This window comes from Paralichthys olivaceus, chromosome 20, assembly GCF_024713975.1.
Source record: "Paralichthys olivaceus isolate ysfri-2021 chromosome 20, ASM2471397v2, whole genome shotgun sequence".
NCBI lineage: Eukaryota > Metazoa > Chordata > Actinopteri > Pleuronectiformes > Paralichthyidae > Paralichthys > Paralichthys olivaceus.
Window position 1 is genome coordinate 11,923,587 of NC_091112.1, and position 21,010 is coordinate 11,944,596.

General features: G+C 40.4%; 3 protein-coding genes across 14 annotated transcripts; 2 read left to right on the forward strand and 1 right to left on the reverse strand.

Moving 5' to 3' along the window:
* Positions 1 to 1,456: 1,456 nt before the first annotated feature.
* Positions 1,457 to 8,621, reverse strand: fam221a (family with sequence similarity 221 member A). 5 transcript variants are annotated; one of them, XM_069515893.1, is made up of 6 exons: positions 8,493 to 8,621; positions 8,297 to 8,358; positions 7,833 to 8,006; positions 7,554 to 7,744; positions 7,351 to 7,424; positions 1,457 to 7,267 (listed from the first exon to the last, which is right to left on the reverse strand). In XM_069515893.1, exons 3-6 carry the CDS (start codon positions 7,973 to 7,975, stop codon positions 7,124 to 7,126), a joined length of 552 nt encoding a protein of 183 aa, XP_069371994.1. In that variant the 5' UTR covers positions 7,976 to 8,006; positions 8,297 to 8,358; positions 8,493 to 8,621; the 3' UTR covers positions 1,457 to 7,123. The 5 variants fall into 5 exon arrangements, with proteins under 5 accessions (XP_069371994.1, XP_069371993.1, XP_069371991.1 ...); XM_069515892.1 differs by having other exon boundaries at positions 8,448 to 8,620; XM_069515890.1 differs by having other exon boundaries at positions 8,167 to 8,358; positions 8,493 to 8,619.
* Positions 8,622 to 9,109: 488 nt separating this feature from the next.
* ccdc126 (coiled-coil domain containing 126) lies at positions 9,110 to 14,061 on the forward strand. 3 transcript variants are annotated; one of them, XM_020090967.2, is made up of 3 exons: positions 9,110 to 9,478; positions 11,683 to 12,357; positions 12,494 to 14,061. In XM_020090967.2, the coding sequence occupies exons 2-3, from the start codon at positions 12,120 to 12,122 to the stop codon at positions 12,697 to 12,699; spliced, it is 444 nt and encodes a 147-aa protein (XP_019946526.1). In that variant the 5' UTR covers positions 9,110 to 9,478; positions 11,683 to 12,119; the 3' UTR covers positions 12,700 to 14,061. The 3 variants fall into 3 exon arrangements, with proteins under 3 accessions (XP_019946526.1, XP_019946527.1, XP_069372000.1); XM_020090968.2 differs by having other exon boundaries at positions 9,126 to 9,344; XM_069515899.1 differs by lacking the exon at positions 9,110 to 9,478 and adding an exon at positions 10,281 to 10,453.
* A 978-nt stretch (positions 14,062 to 15,039) lies between these two features.
* On the forward strand, positions 15,040 to 21,010 carry tra2a (transformer 2 alpha homolog). Of its 6 annotated transcripts, none has more exons than XM_069515896.1 (10): positions 15,066 to 15,205; positions 16,038 to 16,363; positions 16,724 to 16,857; positions 16,961 to 17,126; positions 17,836 to 17,889; positions 19,069 to 19,257; positions 19,620 to 19,735; positions 19,873 to 20,004; positions 20,090 to 20,160; positions 20,327 to 21,010. In XM_069515896.1, exons 4-10 carry the CDS (start codon positions 17,094 to 17,096, stop codon positions 20,335 to 20,337), a joined length of 606 nt encoding a protein of 201 aa, XP_069371997.1. In that variant the 5' UTR covers positions 15,066 to 15,205; positions 16,038 to 16,363; positions 16,724 to 16,857; positions 16,961 to 17,093; the 3' UTR covers positions 20,338 to 21,010. The 6 variants fall into 6 exon arrangements, with proteins under 6 accessions (XP_069371998.1, XP_019946482.2, XP_019946483.2 ...); XM_069515898.1 differs by having other exon boundaries at positions 19,873 to 19,998; XM_069515897.1 differs by having other exon boundaries at positions 15,040 to 15,205; positions 16,038 to 16,857; positions 19,873 to 19,998.

A 21,010-nucleotide genomic window follows, 5' to 3' on the forward strand; every position in this document is an offset into this window, starting at 1 on the left:
AGGACAGGCCAAGATGTCCTCACTCCATAAGGGCTATGCTAAAAATTGTCTTCACAGATACAAGTGCACACACAAACACAGCCCAAAATAACGGTTGTATTCAGAAATACAGACTGACAGCAACATCGATGTTTTGGTGTTTATGAGTCTAAAAGATGATGAATTATTTCACAATCAAATAGTGATTCTTCTGCATGATTGGTTCAATAACCCTTTCTGAAGTCACGAAAGAATGGCAGTAATCTAATATGGTGGGCAAACTTCAGATGAATCTTCCACAGGTGGCCTTCCAACCAAAAGAAGCTCGTCAGATGATACTTCGGCTGATCTGGAATACAAAGATCTCAAACGGAGTCATGTTCATGATGGCTTTTTAACGCATCGTTTGAATCGGCACACTGATTTCATTTTGCAGTTCACTCCATCTGATGGAACGAGAGACTGTGACACTTAACCTGAACAAAAGGCCTAAATGTGAATATTGAGACACGTCAGCCAAAGAAGAGCCCAATCTCAAAGATACCCACTTAATAAGAAAATCTAAATAGCACTTCAACTGAATCTGTATCATCAAGTGCTTCATTTACCTCTCATTCATAATCCTTTTGTACAGCGGCTGGCAGCCATATAATCTATTAAAATTGGGAGTCTTCAGCTGAGCTGCTATTTAACTTGAGCAGAGGATGTGTTAAGGGCTTTTTGTGTGGCACAGGATGCCAAGAGGGAGATGAGCAATGAGACACAAGTGAGAGAATGTCAGGACCCGATCATGAGGATCTCAAGACTTCTTCAGGGGATACAGGCACACTGAGTGACTCACTTCAATAGATCTAGCAATTTGTAAGCAAACAGCTTGCACCTATATGCAAGCCTGTGACCTGTAAATAACATAGATGCATAAAGCGTTTGGAAAACGTCGAGAGGTAAGTTTATGTTTGCTTCAACGCTAGTGTAATAGCCACAGGTGAGATTGGACTAAATGTACATCGTCTGAATTCACAGCTCATGGATCATAGAGCCACAAGAGTCGTCAGCAGAAGTCGAGGTCGAGATCCATCAAAGAAAAAGAAAAATCCATCAGTATGTTCAGGAAATACAATGAAATGTCTTATTAAGTTTTGTTGTTTTGTTTTGCCATGACAGAAAATCATTTTGTGAGCTTCTTTGAATGGTACAAAATGAATTGGAACTTCGTTGGCCTGCAACATTTTATTGCATTATTTGTTTTGTTAATTAGTATCTTGTGAAAGAGGGGCAGATTATATGTGGTTATCCTTCTTTCTCCTCCTTTTCATTCAAGATTTTAGATTTTGCTTTTGCATTTAAATTGCTTTGTTTGTTCGATGGATGAAATAAATTTGCTAGAGAAGTTACGGAAGTGAATTCTTGTTTGCACAGAATATTTAGCAATTATTGTTTTGAGCTAAATGCTAGCTGGGTAATCTCTCAGTGACAATGCTATCATGTTGATAGTTAAAGTCCTCCATCTCAGTTTAACATGCTAACTTTTTCCAATAAGAAATAAACACAACTGAGACCAATGAGAAAGATACATTATTTGTTGAAATCCACCCAATACCTCGAGCTAAATAAGGAACCGTTGACTCAAAAGGATTCATCAAAGTGACATTAATTTAATTTTACTCATTTAGCCCTTTCAGGTTCTTTGGTCTTAACGCGATGACGCACAGCTTGTAGTCAAAATCTGCTGGATTTCTGTGCAGCTCAAAAAAGGAAGGGGGCGCTGTTTCAGCTTGAGGGAAAGACAAATGAAAAATAGAGCATTGCAATTGGGATTCAGGGGAAGTGTGGCCATTAATTTTGCAGCACTTATGATATCAATGCTATTAAAAAGATAGCTACCAATCTTCTTCAGTACGGTCCTGGTTGTTTACGCTAATTAAACCAATCAATATAACCACAATTAATGTAATAATAATACAGTGCTGCTGTATATGTAGCACCTTTAGGCAAACGGAAGAATCTCCCGGAGCTCTGCTTGTCGTTATCAGAAATCATTTCTTTGGCGAACGAGTCCTTTTAGAGAGCTAGCTGTTTAAATGCAAATTTGTTTTCTCCTTTCCTCAACAGCCTCCTGGTTTGGACAATAAGTTATCTCCCAGGATTTGTCAAGATGAAAAGGCCTGTAATTTTCTGTGGCTGTGAATCACACTTTTCAGATTTACAGTGTGTACGACTGCAGAAGGAAATACTGACAAGCAGACTGCCTGTAGCGTCTCTATCAGGTTGCATGAAGGCGCACCGGGAATGCAAATTATAAAAAGGCTAGATCTCATACAGCTTTGGTCCTTTCTAGGCTGTTACGGCATTTTTACACGTAACTCTGACATCTAAATTGGCGCCTCTGACTACACTATTGTCCTATGGTGACAATCTGTTACTGCTGGTAAGCAAGCACTACTATTACTGATAGAGCAACAACAGCCAGTTGTTGTACCGTCGTGGGCTGCAGCTTCCAACTAAAGGGGATTTGAGTCAAGGAGAACTATAGGTTCATGATGAAGGTTTATGGGATATATCCGCTAGATTTTTTTTGTAGCTTTGGTAAACGATGTATGAATATATATTAATACTGCTTCAGTGTGATTTCTATTAAGGCCTCAACAATAACTGGGTTGCTCTTGAAGAACCGAAGATGTATTATTTCTCATTTCCACTGTTAGTGACCAACACACGAGCAACACACAATCCACAATCAACAATCCTTAATAGCAATTGCTAAAACATGAAATCATAGAGGACAAATGAGTTTCTACATTTTTGCTGAGTAAGTGCATCGCTCTATGAGGAAATAACATAAAAAATATTTCCTTCGCTGTTTTCTCGCTTGTTCCTTGATCTCACTAACTGTCAGCTCATGTAATCTCAGTGTTTTAATTTACCTGTCTCTAACCTCTCCTCTCTATGTTCCTTGCTGTCTTCTGTGATCCCTTTACAGAGTGTCTGTCTTTGTGTGAATATAAACGTGTCCCTGCCACATCTGCTCCTGGGGTGGGAAGCAGAACAAACATCACGTCAAGAGAAGCTTCATATAATGTCTTTGATTGACAGACAGACAGGGGATGGTGGCAGCTCAGTGGGCTCAGGTGTGCAGGTCAGAGTCCTGAGCCTTAACATGAGGAAACCTGATGAAAGTTGTAAGTACGTCAAAGGGCACGAAACTTTGGTTTAATAACTGTTGTGACCTGTGTTAGAGCGCAGGTGTCTGGACGTGTCACTGCTATGTCAGTTTGTCGGTGTGTTGGAAGTCTGAAACTAATGAAGGCTTATAAGTGATATTTACCTTTAACCATTTTCATGTATTAATTGTAATTTAGTGATTGAAAACATCTTTAACATGGTGACCTTTATCAGGAAGCAATAATTCATCATTATTAAATATTAATATGATTATAAACTGTAAAATGGTGTTAAATTGGTGACAATCCATGTAGGTTATGGAAGATGTAGTGTCAAGAAACACATATTAAAGAGGAACACATGCTACCACATGCTACCAGCAAGTGGTATGTGGATAGCATGTGGTTAGTCAGTGGGTAAATAGTGTTTCTAGACACCACATCCGCCATAACCTGCAATGGCAGCAGTTTCAAATTCCGACCCAGGCCTTTTGGTCTTCCTCTATTCCCCTTTGCCGTTTCACACATGTATTTTCCTCAATAAAGGCAAAAAAGCCCAAACTTTGTCTTAAAAAAGAAACACCTATCAAAACCCCTAATCCTTTAACAGGCTTTTATGTTTATGGTGGATATTATTGTATTTAAACCGATGACAAGCACATGCACAAATGCAGAAGAATGTCATGATGCCTGAATCCCGTCACTTTTTCTTTAACGTTCAATCGTTGATTATTGATTTAACTAACCTATACAACATCCCCCTGTTTTTAATCATAGTGCTTTGTGAAAAAAGTTAAATCCATTTCTCTCCCCACTCGCTCCTCATCCTCCTCCTCAAGTCTGTCGACGCAGGAGGGGATCGAAGCAAAAACCTCTGTGAAGTCACTGCGTTGTCAATTTCCCACTGTTTCTACGACAAAACAGAAACACACACACATTTAGGAGACCGTGGTTGGTTTTTGTTCTTTGTAGAAATAGCAGAAGCTGTATGCCGATAGAGTAAGGTCTGTCCTAAAGGGAAAACAGAGACAGACTTGTCAGTTGCAGGAGAGACAATAGTGTGAAGCACTGAAAATGTGAGTGGATGGTGCTTGAAGGTAACTTTAACGTCCATTATTTAAACTGATTTAATCAACATCATTCCTCTCATTAGTACCTGGTTGACAGTTTCAAGTAAATCATACGTGCCTGTCAGTCTTGTCCTGTGTTGGCCCCGCCTCAGTTTTTGCTTTACCTCTCGCTCAATCTGTGGGGAAATTAGTGGAGTGTGTTCTTCGTCTCCAGTTCAGTCAGTGTGTGCATACCCTAACTGTCACTGGGGTAATTCAGTATTTCCTTGAGCCGTAATTGCCAATTTAATCTCCTGATTTGTAACATCGGATCTGTCAGTCAAACTGGGCGTGGTTTCCATGGGGATAAGGGAAGAGTTGTAGTCATTCCCTCTAACCAACACCAGAGTAAATGACTTGTAGTCTCTTGAATGGAGGTTGCCATGGCGAGCCAATTACCCTAAATTGTAATTGTGCCAGACTAATGTGCCAGGCCTCCAACTCTTAAATTAATTGGGTTTTCGCTCTTTCACTCCACTGACTCCTTCATTTTTTGTCAGAGAAGATCTCTATGAGAAAGAATGTCCAGGAGTAAGCATTGGAATCAGGTTAAGTGTTTTTTTTAAAAGGATGCTTGATTATAACAGTCAACAAAGCTCTTCAGAGAAGCAAATAGGAAACATGATTGGTTTAAAGTGTGGATGCGATTGTGAATTTGTGCGTATGTACTCTATGCTGTGGTAACCTGATGCCACAGTTGTCATTGATACACGGTGAAATTGAAGTGTCAGCTTTCAGATGGGACCCAGGTGCATCCATGGTGGGCCTCAGGTGTACCCCTACTACTTATTCTTAAGACCACCTGTTCAGCTCTCACACACACACACATGCACACTTATTTGTACTTCTATCTCAGTGACTCATTGATATAATGCATTCCCAAACCCTTTAAATCAACCATAAACATCACAACTAAATGCCTAAACCTAATTCTAACCAAAAACAAAGTCTCAGCCCTCAAACAACCCTTTAATTTGATTTAGAAAGTGAGCACTGGTGAAAATGTCCTCACTTCATCTGGTTTACAGATCAAACTGGTCCTCACAAAGATAGAAGTACAAGTCAAAACACACTCACACACACCTCGTTCCCTCAGGTTATACATCCATTACAACACAGGTGACTTGAGATGCACCGGTCAGCACCAGTGGGGATGCTGATCCAGTATGACTTGCCCATCTGCACAGTGGGAACACATGAGTGGGAGTGAATCCTCATTCAGATCCCTGTTAAATGCATTTCTCACATTAAAAAAGACGCAGGAACGTGGGCTGCCAATCAGACAAACCTCCTTCAATCTCCATTCACCGTGTGGATTAAATCAGCTCTCATCACTGCTGATCTGCCGTGAGGAATGGGATTAATCAATCGGAGACAATGCATCTATCTGCAAATTAAAAACGCTGCTTGTAGCATCCATGGTTTTGATGTTATTTTGGTGAGGTGTTGAGTGGGCGGCTTAAGAGAACATCAATCACACAAACAGATGTGTAAACTGACCAATTTATGGAACACGTATAAGGAGACGTTGTCAGAAAACTGCAAAAGGGTATCAGCAGTATGAGCTACTGTACAATTCATATTTGTCAGCCGATATAACACCACATGCTCAACATCATTTAGCCAACCAGACAATTTCAAGAGGTTAAAATTCCATCTTCTGATCGCAGAATCTTAATTTTTCTTTGACGAACCACAAACCACACTAGGTCCAACACTGATGACATCTCCCATATGGATTGCATCCCTAATGGTTGTATTTCTTCTTGAATGTGCATGGTTGGTTCACCCTTGATGCTGAGCTTCTCTGCAAACAGCTGTCTTCTGTGTCTTGAAAAGTAGTTTATCATATAAATCAGATGTGACCGTGACCAACAAATAACGTGTGTTTCACAGATATGGAACTTATTCAATATTAACAGTATGTAAATACAATATTGCCCCTGACGGCTGTATAGGAGAGATTGTATGATAAAGTGCTGCATGTGGAAGAACTGTATGAATATGTGCATGAATGTGGGAATAAAACCATTGATGTACACTACCTGTACCAGGACTAAAGTTTAACTACCTAGAACATATTTATATTTTACTTTTTCTAATTAATTTATCATACAGTACAAACACCTTCGATTACCAATTAAAAATACAATCACATAAAGAGTGCTAATCCTAAAACAAAGGACAATTATGGTCACTCGCAGTTTGGAAGAGTCATTCAGGATATTTTAATGTGAGGTTTTAGACTGTTACCTCAGCACCTTCATGTGTGGATAGCAAAAGCCAAGTCGTGGAGTAATCAGTCAACAGCATATTAAATCATGCATAATTAACCACACGTGAATGGATGATAAATGTAATTAATGTCGCACATTCAGTCATTAATGAAATTTTCCCTGGTTTTCAGAGGAGATGAAAATGACCCCTCAAAAGATGAGGAAGCCATTAGAAATAATGAACCCAAGTTGACTTGCTGGCAACATTTTTTTTCTATTTTAAAATTATGTAATCAATCTGTCAGCAATATGAAAAACATGTAGTTTTGTATCCTATAATCTGTTTATCCAGCACTGATGCTGCGCTGCTCTTTGCTGCCCTCACATGCCTGTCAGGGGAACTTTCTTAACCTTTTGTCCAATGCATGCACACGTCACTATGCTTCAGTCGTAACAGAGGCTGGATGAATAGAAGAAGGCCTGAGCTGAGACTCAGCTCGACTGGTATTCGTTGTGCCTGCGAGCTGATGTTGCTCCATGTGACCACATGTGCAAGGAATATTCCAGACTCATGATACCAGACAGAGAACAAAGCTCTACTCTCATCCTACACACGCACACTTTTAGGATGGATCTGTTATTGTAGCTTCTCTGTAGATTACCCTGTACCTGAGCCACAGGCCTCCAGGTTGAGGTAGCCATCCAGTAGGGAGCTGAACCCTGTCAGTCCCCCCATGGCAGCATACGGGACATCCCTGCCCACAGGCCGACCCCGCGCCTCCCTCTCAGATTTTGTCTCAACCTACAATGTGAAATAAATCTTGTTGGCAAAGCAATTTTGTAAAGTCATGTCAACCGAGATCCTGTGTTAAAAGTTTGACTCACCAGGGTGTGGTGGGCAGAGCTGCGCTGGCCGCACCCACAGATGAAGGTGCTCTGAAACCCAGAACAGGAACTGCCTAGGAAAAAAGAGTTTATAAGATCAGGAATGTGTAAATTAGCTTTAACATTAGCTGTATACCAGATTCCTCTTGGGTGAGAGATTATTTTGGCTAGTGTGACCCATATATAATGATTTTCGAACTTACATTTCTTGCACAAGTGTCCCGTGGCTTCGCTGTGGTCCTGAGGTAGGTGCTTACACCTGCAGCGGACAGGGTTTGACCCATTTTGAGGAACAAACTGAAAGGCGGGACAGCGACATCCCCTCACCTGACATGGTAGGGCCAGGGGCCGCTCAGAGGGAACCACCTCAAACTCTGTCTTGTGTTGCTTGTACCTGGACAACATCATATGACTTACAAACGTATGTCTGCATGTTAGGGAGATGGGTGTCTCATTTAAAATGTGATGGTATATTACAGTACCTATGTGAGCAGAAGCACTGAGTCTCTGGACCAATCAGTTTGCAGTCGATACCATCAGGCATCCCAAAGCTCACATACAGCCTGTTTTTCATGCGTCGAGCGAGGACCGTCCTCTTGTACTCCTCATACTGATCTGGGCTCATCAGCCTGCCTCTATCATCATCACCCACAATCCTAACAAAGACAAACTTCTATTAGATACAGTTAAGATACTTGTTCAAAATATAACTTTAGACCCACCAATGGTTATTAAAGCTGCTATCTACTTTGCTTTAATAACCACTGGTGGGTCTAAAGTTATATTTTAAGCATACATTCTGACATTGAGACAAACCTCCTGTACTCGCAGTACTCATCCACTGCTTTTAAAGCTGATTTATCAAGACTTATCCTCTCCATGGTCAGATATCCAAAACTGATAGCTGTGGGCTTTTTGTCGAGTGCAACGAACAACTTCTGTTTACCTACAACCTAGAGGTTCCCATGGAGATGGATGTAGACATCCCTCTAATGGTAAAAAAAAGAACTGCAGAAAAGGAAAGAAAATAAATAATAGTAATAGTAACATTAAAAACTATGGAAGACTATTCAAGCCAGGAATATGATTATTTTTACCTTTTTGAATTTAAATAAAATATTGATATGATAATATTGATATACTGAATCAGTAGAAGATTCTTTTGCATTTGAAGAATAGAGTAGACATAAAGTCCATGATCAAATCCAGCTGCCAGTGGTTTCTCCCTCTGAACAGACAAGTCACAATCTCTTCAAAGACCAAATACTGCATGGTCATCACATTGTGTTTATGTGTGAAAGATTTTCCTTTGATCAAATAAATATCTTATTCAGTTTGACTTTAGTCTTGACATGCGGACTTCATTTGCAATATTGAAAAACAACTCCTTTTTCAACTTTTTCCTCGGAATTTTGTCGTGATTCTCAATATGCAATATTAAATAAGAAATGTCCTTTAATATTTTTGTCATCTTTATTATATCATCTTATCTCATCAGATTGTATCTTATATTTTGTGCCTATAGCTAAAATATTAAACAACAAACTATAGCGTTGTGCAGCTCTGACACCATATGTTGTTGCCTTATAGCTTTAATCTAGCTGGTCAGCATTTAAATTGTTCACCTTCACTAAACATTTCGACCATCTCCCCCTGACAACATGTCTCGTGTTGCATTATTTTGCATGCATTACTTTTTACACACACTTGCGTCCTAAAGGAGGCTGACAGTATGACTACATCTCCCATCATGCCGTGCTGATGACGCACGCAGCGGACGTCCTGGGGAACCATGACAGTCCGCACAGACTCATGCTCTGAATTCTAGCTGCCGACTCTCTCCTGCAGTGACCCCCGCGTCCCAGAGGAAGAAGCCGAGCCGAGGAGCGCGGTGAGCGGACACTTCATCGCGGAGCTCGGCGGCGACGTTTTTATTCGGTTTGAATCGCAGCGGGGGACAGGAGGCGGTTTCCTCCCCGGACACGGCGACAGAGGTGCGGGGTTGCCAAACAACAAGCATCATTCAGTGTCAGCCAGCAGCGGCAGCAGCAGCAGCAGCCGGAGATCCCTGCTCTCTCTTCCCTCCGCTTATTCCTGCTTCATGGTCGCTGCTAAAACAACACACCGGGTACAGTCAAGCGTCCGCTTCCCTCCTGCTCACCGCCACATGCACGCACAATGTCCTGTTTGAGCTGAATGCGCAGTTTGCAGTTTGTAGCCGAGCTAACACGTCGAGCTAACACGAAATGTTGGTGGAGTTGAAAACAGTTCCAGATGAGGTCGAGCAGAGGTTAACATTGATCTTTACATCGATTTTAACTGGGTAAAGTGTTGTGTTGTTAACTTTGAAGATGTGTGTGTAACTTCACACAGTGCGGGTCCATGTTTGCTAAGTAGTCCACATATGGTGAGTTAGTACAACTGTGTGTTTATGCTAGTGGTCATGCACGTACAGTAGGGCTGGTCAATAAAACAATATAAATAATAATCATCGAAATGTTATTGTCACCAATAACAATATAACCAATTTATATATTAACTACAATTATAGGGAGGAGGTATAAACAATGTATTAATCTACCTCAGATTGCTGTTTATAAAGTGTTTGTCATTCTCTGTCCACGTAAAAGAGTTTAAAACCTCAATCTTCACTCAGAAGCTAAACTCCTGACCTATTATAACAATAATGTGAGATTTATCATGATAATTATCACTATCGCCAATATTGTGAATTTTCAGCCATATCACTCAACCCTTCATTCACAGCCTCTAAACCTCCACATCTAATATATCTCCACTTTCTCTCCAATCATGTCATCTTAAGTTTATGCTCAGCGGATCATCTTTCTGTCGCTGGGTCTACCAGCTGTTCAGTCACAGGTGACAGCTGGCGTGGTCAATATTTAACCTCTAGTTTAATTATTTGACAGACGCCGCGTGCCTTATCGCAGTCAATCGTCCCTTTTGGTTACGGTCTTCGTCCACAAGCGGAATATTCATTCCAAGAGCTGTGCCTTTCCACAGAACAATAAGCAGGTCTGCTTGTGTGTTCAGCCATGGGAGGAAAAGACAGAACAGGGTCTGAATGTAAAAACTGTTGTGGGTAAGATAAACATGATCTATTGAAGACACTGTTCTTAAGGCCTCATCAGCTCCTGCTCTGAGTGGCAGACACAGCTTACACTCAATCTGTCAACATGGTACTTTCCATGCACAGTGAGTTAAAAATCTCCAGGCTGTACGTGATTGTGCATGAGGCAGGGTATCATGCATTGTCTGCAGAGATGTGTGTGAGCTAGCGCCTCTAGTTTTATTTAGTTCTGTTGTTTTTTTAGTAAATGTACAGCACTGTGATGAGTAGTTCAATTAGCTGAGTAAATGTCTGTATTTTTCATCAGGAGACAGAAAGCATAATTTTATATGGTCGTCAGGGAATTTATGCTTCACGTGGAGGCAAAAACATTAGTCAGCTGCTTACTGAAACTGAAAGCTAAAGGTTGCAGCACCTGCAGTGGGCGGTAATGCTGTGTTGATGGAGGATTTTCATGTTTTTCAGAATACATTTTGCTTCCCTGCTGTTTTCCACTGTGACTTCTCCTCCCTTGTCGTTGCATGCTGACACACAGGAGTGTCCAGGTCATAGGAAGGACGCATTTGTGTGTGCGTGTACTGACAGAGGGAAGCACAGCTAAACAGATTCTGTTACCTTTCCTTTCATAATTAATTCCATCAGATATTGTCCCCTCTCAGACCTCAATAGGAAGTGAAACTACCACACCCAAGAGAGAACACAGAGAATGAACCCATTGACAAACTTGTGAAAACTGAGAAATGATCGTCTAATCCTCCCCCCTTGCAATCTCGGGTTATTTGTCATTGTACAGGTGGGATTAGAGGATGAATGCTTTCTGCCTCTGTCTGTTACTGTGTCTTCGTATCTAGAGCTGTAAAGTGGGTCCCTTGTAATCTAAACTGGTAATCAGGTTTCTGGGCTAAGAGGGCTGAAAAAGATTTGTTGATGACTGAGTGGGCTATTGTGCACCATGACCCAAAGCAGCTGAGAGAGCTATCTGCAATTGTCAGTGAATAGTACAGGAAGTCACTTTGACAAGGTCACCAGCTTCTTGCCAACCAGAAATCCTCATCGTCAGTTTCAATAAAAACCATGATGCACAGCAGAGCCCTGAGCCGAGTATAAATTGAAATAAAAGGGAATGCAAAATGAAGCATAAAACTTTGTTTATTTAGTTAATTTATCTTGACTACTAGCATTACATGTTACTTCTTTGTTGTTGATTTTCTTCTCTCTTTTGGTCTACTCTTTCAACACAGTCGACAATGTCTGCCAACATCCTGCCTGAACGCCCCGTCTCCATTCGTGATTTGGTTTTTGACATCTTGCAACAAAAGCACCTACCCAAAGCTGTCTGACTACTGGTGTCTGTGGGCGTCAGCTTCTCAATCGTTCCACTTCCTGGCATCTGCAGCCGTTCAAAACTCTTTCATCTCTCAACAGTGGCGGGATGCACTAATGTTCAGAGACTTCTTTCAACAAGGGAATCACAGGCCCTGCTGGAGTTAACTCGAGCTAAGTGCTGAACCCTTACCACCTCTAGCAATGTTTCTCAGTGGACTCTAAACTCTGACCTTGCTGTGGATAAAGACAGCAGAGAAAAAGTGAACCTCACAATCTATCATAGTCATAATCAAAGACAAGAGCTTCAGCCTCAGGCCAGGCCCCCTTCCTTTTCACCACTCCCCCCAGTATCATGCTGGGTGCACTCCTGCGCAGAAACATGTCACAGAGGTTGAGTTTGCTGCTGCTGCTATTTGGCCTGGCGTGGGGTCTCATGCTGCTGCGCTACACTGTGCAGCAGCCTCGACATCAGAGCAGCGGCGAGCTACGCGAGCAGATCCTGGAGCTCAGTCGGCGATATGTCAAGGTCCTGACGGAGGAGAACCAGAATGCACTCGGTGGACCGCAGGGAACCTCCATGGCTGGTTATGGTAAGTAAGAAGAAGTCAGATGTCGCCACTCTCTGTCCTGCACATGAAATTGCTTGCTCACTCCTGTATGAACATTGTGTGTTGATATTTGTGAAAAAGATATTGATTGTTTTCTTTCTCCTACGCTCACACACAGCTGATCTGAAGAGGACTATAGCTGTGTTGCTGGATGACATCCTGACACGGCTGGTCAAACTGGAGGGGAAAATCGAATCTGTGGCCAATGCCTCCTCTACAAACACTTCCCACACAGCAGGGGGCGTACTTGCCTCCAGCCACCCTGGGACGTCCCGCCTCCACCCACACATCCCTAATAGGCCTCGACCACATCAAGGAGCATAGCTTTGATTGGCTGTAGAGTTTCTGTTTTTAGCACGTCACACTTTTCCAGCATTTATCACTGATGTTACGGCATCAGGCAAATGAGAAGCAATAGACAGACATATGGACATCCAGAAAGGACTGCTCTTGGGATGCTTATCAGAAATGTTCAGCCAGCTCAGAGGGAAGAGGGAGGACTTTTTCATGCCCTGTCCTATCATATGCTGATATTTATAATTTTTTTTACCAAGATTATCCATTGCGTTTTTATATTTTATTCGCTGATTTTATTCGGTTTAAATTTTTGATTTTTTTTTATAATGCCATAAATTAGGCTATTTAAGAGATGTAAAACTCACACAGAATTAAAAAGGAATCATGAAAGACGGCTTAAAACGCTCCTCTGTTTATATTAAAATATAAACAAAGATTTTACAATACTGCTTAAACGTATCAAAATGCTGAACTAAACAGTATCAGTGGTCGTGATAGTTAGGAATGGCAATATTTCACTTATTTGCTGGTGCAGTTCCTAAATACTGTGTGAAGAGGATTCTTCTTTTAGTTTAGACATGTGGGGATTTATAAGGATAATGAAACTGTGTAATTCAGCTGTTTGAGATAATCCAAAGAATGTTATTTGCACTCCATCCGAATGCAGTGTAAATTTCAATTTACAAGTGCTGCGAGACAATGCTGGGTTATTGTCGAATACGATCGTACGACGCCCATCTGCGGCTGTAAACATGAGTGTGTCTGTGATTCGTCTCAGCTGTAATCCAGTGGGTGAGAGATGTTTTAATTCACATGCAAAACAGATTGATTGTACCATGTGGTCTGTGTTTAGCCCTGTAGTGCTCTTAAGATGACTGACCTACTGCTTTCACATGTTCAGGGTTCATGTTGCACTGTGACTCTATAGATGTTTTCTAAAAATACTGGGCTCATCAACTTTGACTTTAAGGATATTTTAAGTTCTGAAATATTCATTATTCCAGCTGCCCCCTGAGTATGATTTCTAAAATACTGACAAACCACAGCTCACCCTGTCTTGCACAGCAGTAGAAATGTCTTTTAAGTGCTTATCATGATGCTCTTTAACATGATGACTTTGTTCTGCCACAAAGAAGAGCAATACTTTCATCAATGATACTTGAGGATTGTATGACGGAAATCTAAATATGAAGAAAATATAATTAAAACGTAAACTAATGGTCGTGCTTCATATTTTTGCTGCCATATGTAAATGTTAACAATATGTGTATTTGTTGGCTGGTTTATGTTTTTTTATTGGTTTGACACTAAGGAACATAATTGTTTGCTTCATGATAAGCCAGTCAGCTGCTTGAAGATTGCTTTACTAATAAATTGACCTCATGAAAACTGTTCCCCACCCATTTAAATCAATGTTTATGTTAGACCTTACACGTAATACTGTGATTACCAACGAGGTAATCTCCCATGTGTCTTCAAGGTGTGTGAGAGTGAGTACATTTCAAGTTTGAATTATAATAATAATTACTGTATTTATACAGCGCATTTCAAGGTACGCCAGGCTGCTTGAAAACTTAAGAAACCAAAAAATAAAACTAGAATGGCACTCTGTAGAGCACATACCTCTGTCAAGGCCTAAGAGTACCCTCAAATTCAGTCAAGTTGCACACGCTCATGTATATCAGTTACCTAAATATGCCCTTTTCCCATAAAGATCCATGAACTATTCCCTGATAAAATGTCAACAAATTCACTCGCAATGTAAAAGAGAGTGATAAAAACATTCTTGGATCCACCCCTTTGTCCGGATCCACAGCAAAATGTATTGGGTCCTTTTTTTTCACAAACGGTTGTGTTGTGTTTGCGTTATTGTGCTGCCAAACAAACTGGACAGGGGTTGAACCATAACCTCCTTAAACTGCAAAACGCAGAGGTACTTAATAATTCACTGGCCAAATCTTGGTTTTCATGGGCAGTGATGGAAAGCTATTTAATACATGTACTCAAGTATTTTACATGAGTACATTTTACTTATTTCTTAAGTCTTTCTGTTCTTCTCCACTGTATTCACCTGAAATTAGTCAAATGAAATAACTTGTCACCTAACAGGTAAGACTTTTACATCTCAGAATACGGTTTGTTTATAGTGTGTAAATGTTTCCTGCACTTTATATACATTTTTCATTTTCATATATATATTTTATCTATATGAACTGCTATAACACAGAATGTTAAAGTTCACAGTGACTAGTAGTTTAACTTTTAAAACAGGTCTTTTACTTGTAATGGACTGATTTATAAAGTTTACTGTGAGACGTTCACGTGCGCCTCGGATTTTGCACAGAGGGGGCGTGGGCGAAGAGAAAGGAGGTGACGTCAGACTCCGCAGCACATAAACATACAAACCGCCTCACGCGCCATCTTCTAGCGATTAAGCAGCCAGAATAAGAAACTGTGTTAAAGGTCATTGTTTTCTGTCTGTTAGCTAAACTGAGCAATGAGTGATATCGAGGATGGAACCTGTGACCCACGGGTAAGTAGTAACATCGACTGATACCTACATACATCTCCATTTTCTGCCTTTTCGTCTTCTCTTCCGTGTGGCTGACGTAAACACCAAGAGAATCCCCCCCGCTAGCTTAATGTCAGCCTGAGCTAATGCTAAATTATTAGCTCCATGCCCGTGTTACATGCTTCAGCCTCACACACGTGAGACGAGCAGGGAAGTGCTGTGTGTTTACCCCAGGCTGACAATGTTTAATGAAATGAAAAGTATTTATTTTTAGTTCTTTAGTAACTAAAAGTAATTGTTTTAGTTTGACGGTTGTTGCTCAGCTAGCACGACTGCTTCAACCCAACTCCTTCAACCTAGCATGCGGCTCACTGTTAGCGTAATATCACCAGGGTTAGACCTTGGTATTTTCAAATTATCCTAACTTTACGGTTGTAGATGAACTTAACTTGTTTAGGAAATGTTTAAGATCTACTTACGACTTTTGATTATGGCTGCTGCTATTTTTCTATCACTGCTATTGCTGAAACCATCATTGCACATTAGCCACCTGGGTTTTTGCTAAGTCTGCTTTAACATTATTGATGTTAGCTGGAGCCCTAAAGCCACTCTTCCTTCCCTGCTTTCATGCTCTGAATTAGCAAACTGAAACACTGCTAAAACACTATCTATTTACTTGTAGACATTTAATTTAAATTGTTGTAACTTTGCTAGTTTTTATAATGTCTGGAATATTAAAATTTAATGTAATTGTACTGCATTCAGTGTTTCCTTTTTCATTTCATATTCAAGAATTTTTCCTCTTTCCTAAACCTATGATCTTAATTTTATTGAATGTTCTTCTTTCATTAAGGTTATTGATCGTGAAGGATTTGGAAGAGTTTTATCCAAGAATGATGAAGAAAAAATTCAAGATAAACGAAGGCTAATGATGAAAACATGTACAGAGCAGAACATAGAAGCGGAAAGGGAGGAAATGTGACGGAAGAATGGTGTCAGATAGAAGCGCTTGCAGAGTAATGGCTAAAAATGAAACTGGTCAGTTTTGGGAGGAAGAGAGGAAAAACAGACCCGGAATCAGAAAATGAGAAAACTGAAAAAAGAAGAACGAAGAAGGATAGAAACCCTGAGAGAAGGGAGTAGCGTGTAAAGAATCTGGAAGAATGAATGTGTCTCTAGGTTAAGTAAATACACTGTTTGTGTCACACATGTCTTTTCTTTAATGTGCTCCCATTCTGTAACACAAAGATGCATGTTTTATTTTCCTTTGAATTCCCAGGTGGACATTGAAATAGACCAGTCATGCACATTTGTTATACATTATTAATATGCTACATTGTGTGCCAGATAAATATATATTTTTAAATTACAAGATTACTAACCCTTTCCTTCACAGTACATAAGCTGTATATATTTTAGACAACTTTATGTTTGCTACATTCTCTACCACATCCAACTACACCGTGCTTGATTCTGTTTCTGTGTACATAAATGAACATACTTGTCCATGAGAAAGTTAATATGCTGCTGTGGCAATAGGGGTCACGCTCCCCATCAAAATCGGATCGTGGGAGTCCAGCTCGGGTCAAGTCGGAGAGAAGGTCCGGCTCCCCGAGCCCATCCCGGGCCTCCAAACGGTCTGAGTCCAGATCCCGCTCTCGCTCAAAATCTAGGTAAAATACTCCTCAATTTCTCAACTACTTTTGTACATGCATCATATTACATACAAGCAAATGCTCATTGGTTGCACATCCTCTTCTACTCTATCCTCTTCAGGTCTCGTTCTGGGCGGCACTCTAACCGCCGCTATAGCCGTTCACGCTCTCGTTCCTATTCCCACCGGAGGAAGTCCCACTCTCGTTCTTACAGCCCCGAACCCAGGCGCAGGAAGAGCCAGAGCACCTCGCCTATGTCGAGCAGCCGCCACCACAACGGCAGCAGGGTGAGTTAGACAAGAGGAGTAGCAAAAGACACTTTATATATGCTTATGACACAGCCAATATTTTTTTTGTAATATGTATATGCTGCATGAACTGTAAATGATACAAAATTACTTGTGCTCAAAATGTTTTGGGAAAAGAAGTAAAAGACGATTTCATTGTCCCCCACAGGTCTGAAATACACTTGCGGTGGTATCTAGTAGAGACAGCATTATGTGACAAACTAGAGAGAGAGAGAAAGAGGAGTTAAATGATTGGATGGCGTTCTCTCAAACAGATTATGAAAAAATAAAATGGCTAAAATGGGTCACTGTTCATACTTGTTAGTATACTGGGTTGGCCACCCCAAGTGATTTAAACATGTGGGAAACTGTAATTTAACCTGCTGCATGCTTTCTCATTCATCCGGCTAATTTTCAAAGCGTTTTTCATTTTGATATCTAATTATTTCAACACTTGGTCTTTTTATCAATATGAATCTTACTGTTTAGATTAAGAAAATCACTTGCATGAATTGAACACAATGTTGTCCACATGGTTTTGTGTTAGATTGTAAAAAAAAAAAAAAAGTGTTTATTTCAATTACATGATTTCAGAAGTGCAATCATCAAGAGCACGTGATGATTGTGGTTAATGCTGTGGGAAACTACTTTGACATGACATTTAATAACCCCTGTCATTAACCCTCCCCTCTCCTCATTATATCAACAGAGCCAAGACTTCCCAAAAGAAGCATGCAGTCATGGCGCTGATGCTGATGTTAGGGTATTTGGATTTTCTGTGTTTTGGAGAAGAGTGATGTAATGTTTGTGTGTGGGTCAAAGGTGCTGCTCCTGATGATGATTATCTGGGTAGAAACAAGGTAGAACTTGCTACAGAAAGACAGTTGGGGCTAGAAATGGCATATTACACAGATTTTTATAGCTGCAATGTACATTTTATCACCTGCCCAGTCAGGATTTCAGGTTGCACAGACTAAGAGAAAATGCAACTAGAAACAAGTTGAAAAAGTACATTTTACATTTGTATACTTGATATTGAGTGATAAATCAAGACGGGAAGTAATAAATGGAAATATGTACGCTTTCTGTATTGAAGGAAGTAAAAGGTAATTATTTTTTCTCAACCAAAAACCACTGACTTTTTGGAGCACACAATTTTATTTTGGTCTCAAACAGGACACAAAGCAGTCTTAAATAGTGCATTAATTATAAATACAGCATGCATGTATCTAAATGAAGTGATAAAGTGCAATACTGCGTAAATGAGGTGCTTAGTTAAACTAGTGTGAGCTAACAACCAAATGTTTGTTTTTGTATGTCTTATCGAATTTTAGTTTTTTTGTGGTGTGCATTTACATTTCTAGGTGGTGAATAAAGGATAAAAGTCATACTTATATCTGCTGGCCTGTGGTATAATGAAGTGAACTGCTGCTTTAAGATCTCTATGTGATAATGCAAACAGGATTTCTTAAGCAAACCGATATTGAATGAAGTTTGTACTTTGTATAAGTGTCCCCGGGGCATCTTTTTTGTATTGTTTCTTTTTAAAGCAGGTTAAGGGGTTATTAAAGCTGTCATTGTTTACCCACTAAGCATTTACTATGCACTGGCACAACTGATGATGCTTAGAGGGAAGTTTGGGTGCTCCGTTGAAAGTGTATATAGAGTTGTACCTTTTTCTTAAAGGTAAAAACTGACTTAGTTTTAAGCCAGCTGTTTGAAAGCAAGTATCCATTGTAATTTTGTTTTCTCCCTTAACAGTGAAAAACTCATCAAGTTATTCAAGATTTGGTGCAAGATATTTTTTGGCATACTTCTACAGTTTGTGTCATGTACCCAGTGCATCAAACATTTACTGTAAATTGCAGTTGTGCAAAACATGAGCTGGAGGGCTCTGAAACGCCTTGCCACGGATTCTGACCATTATTGTTGACCCTTCCAGGCGAACCCTGATCCCAGCAAGTGTTTGGGGGTGTTTGGCTTGAGCCTGTACACCACAGAGCGGGACCTGAAGGAGGTGTTTTCGCGATATGGTCCTTTGGCCGGGGTCAATGTGGTGTACGACCAGCGCACGGGCCGCTCCCGTGGCTTCGCCTTCATTTACTTCGAGAGAATCGAGGATTCTAAAGAGGTATGAGAAATAAAATGTGATTTTTGATTACTGTGTGATTAGTCAGATGGGGGATTAGTTGTTAGTTAGATGAAAAACAAAACATTTGCTTAAGTTCTACAGCCATATATGCAATTCAAAACTCCACGTCAGAAAAAACACCTGGATTTGTTTTTTCCCCAAATGTAGTTAGGTGTGATTACATATGTATGCCACTAGATGTCTGCCTTGCCACAAATTCCCTCACCTTGCAGTCATGCATCTCATAGCAAAGGTCAATGTGTGTAATGTACTGTAGGTAGGCCTTTGTGAATTGAGTAATTTTTAACAGCTTAGCAATGGTGCTAAATCATCTTTGTTTTGTCCTCCCTCATGTTCTCTAGGCAATGGAGCGAGCCAATGGCATGGAGCTGGACGGGAGGCGCATCCGAGTGGATTATTCCATAACCAAACGTCCCCATACCCCCACACCAGGGATCTACATGGGCCGACCAACCCAGTGCGTTTTACTCATTTGATTTGCGCATTTCTCTTAAAACAGATTTGTAACCATCTACTCTGATTTGGACATGATGCTGTGTTTCACAATAGATGCACTGCCTGAAAGTCAAAGACTTGTTTCCCTTATTTCAACAGCAATGGTAGCGGCGGGGGCGGTGGTGGTGGCAGCAGCAGCGGCAGCGGCAGCAGCAGGAGGGGAAGGGACTCTTACAATGATCGTGGTTACGACCGATACGACAGATACGAGGAGTGTGATTATAGGTACAGGTGTGTAGTGATCTGTGGGTTCTATGTTAGTGTTCTACTCCTGTCTAATGAGAAAATGTGTTAATTTTTCGTTGTATCTTTGCAGTCGTAGGCGCTCTCCATCACCGTACTACAGTCGATACAGGTCTCGCTCACGGTCTCGCTCTTACAGCCCACGTAAGTGTGAAGAGAAAATGCATACAATAAGAATCTTGTCTAACTACAACTGTTGTATCAACTCCAGACATGAAATCAGACTGTTGAATATTTAAAAATATTACTGTATAAGTATTTTACTGACTCGCACTTGTACTAATATGAATTTTATGTCTTCTCTCCGCAGGACGATACTAAGCTGATTATTTTAGTGTTCAGCTTCCCTCCAATACCTGATGGTGTGTGACTCACCAAGGGGTTTTCAGAACTGCATGTCTATATCAACAGAACTCCTTTAAGTTCTCAGTTCTTGTTAACATACACTAGATGTCTTGATTTTTAGACGTTTTTTGATAAATCCATGTTGAGTGTGAGCAAAGATTGAAGCCACTGTTCTTTACTGTTGCTCGGTTCTTCCACTCTTGTCCTTCCTTCCTTCGTTTTTTCTGCGGCAGTGATACGTTTTTTGGGGTCAAGAATGGTTTAAAGAGATTTTCTCTGGTCGCTGTTAACTTTGTTCATTTCAGGATTGGGAAAGATTTAAGGTTTTAGTTTAAAAAAATGGCTAGACTTAATTTTACAAGCTGAATTAAGTAAGTTCATTTGAGAATAAATCTGTATATGTACAGTAAAGATAACAAATTTGATAAATCTCAGTGCTGCTTGTCTGTAGCGGACTTGACTGGTAAGTAGCAGGTAAAATGGTGCTGTAAAATAAAGTGATACCTGGCTTTCAGTGCTTTGTTCTCTGCTCACGTTCACTTATTTTTGTTTTTCTTCGAGGATTCATCGTCTCAGTTTCTCCAGAGAGTATTATGTATTGCCTTTTTAATTGTTTCTTTGTATAGAAATACAAACATATAAAAACAAA

What these genes read in the sequence shown, in the direction of transcription:
- fam221a (XM_069515889.1), bottom strand. Translation starts at nt 8,400, where the DNA reads ATGTTACTATTACTATTATTTATTTTCTTTCCTTTTCTGCAGTTCTTT. An exon ending in TGGGAACCTCTAGGTTGTAG is followed by an intron (nt 8,007 to 8,296) that starts GTAAACAGAAGT and finishes TGTCTTTGTTAG; the next exon opens with GATTGTGGGTGATGATGATA. An exon ending in GCTCTGCCCACCACACCCTG is followed by an intron (nt 7,268 to 7,350) that starts GTGAGTCAAACT and finishes TTCACATTGTAG; the next exon opens with GTTGAGACAAAATCTGAGAG.
- ccdc126 (XM_020090967.2), top strand. Translation starts at nt 12,120, where the DNA reads ATGCTGGGTGCACTCCTGCGCAGAAACATGTCACAGAGGTTGAGTTTG. An exon ending in AACCTCCATGGCTGGTTATG is followed by an intron (nt 12,358 to 12,493) that starts GTAAGTAAGAAG and finishes GCTCACACACAG; the next exon opens with CTGATCTGAAGAGGACTATA.
- tra2a (XM_020090923.2), top strand. Translation starts at nt 15,170, where the DNA reads ATGAGTGATATCGAGGATGGAACCTGTGACCCACGG. An exon ending in CGCTCTCGCTCAAAATCTAG is followed by an intron (nt 16,858 to 16,960) that starts GTAAAATACTCC and finishes TATCCTCTTCAG; the next exon opens with GTCTCGTTCTGGGCGGCACT. An exon ending in GAGTGTGATTATAGGTACAG is followed by an intron (nt 20,005 to 20,089) that starts GTGTGTAGTGAT and finishes GTATCTTTGCAG; the next exon opens with TCGTAGGCGCTCTCCATCAC.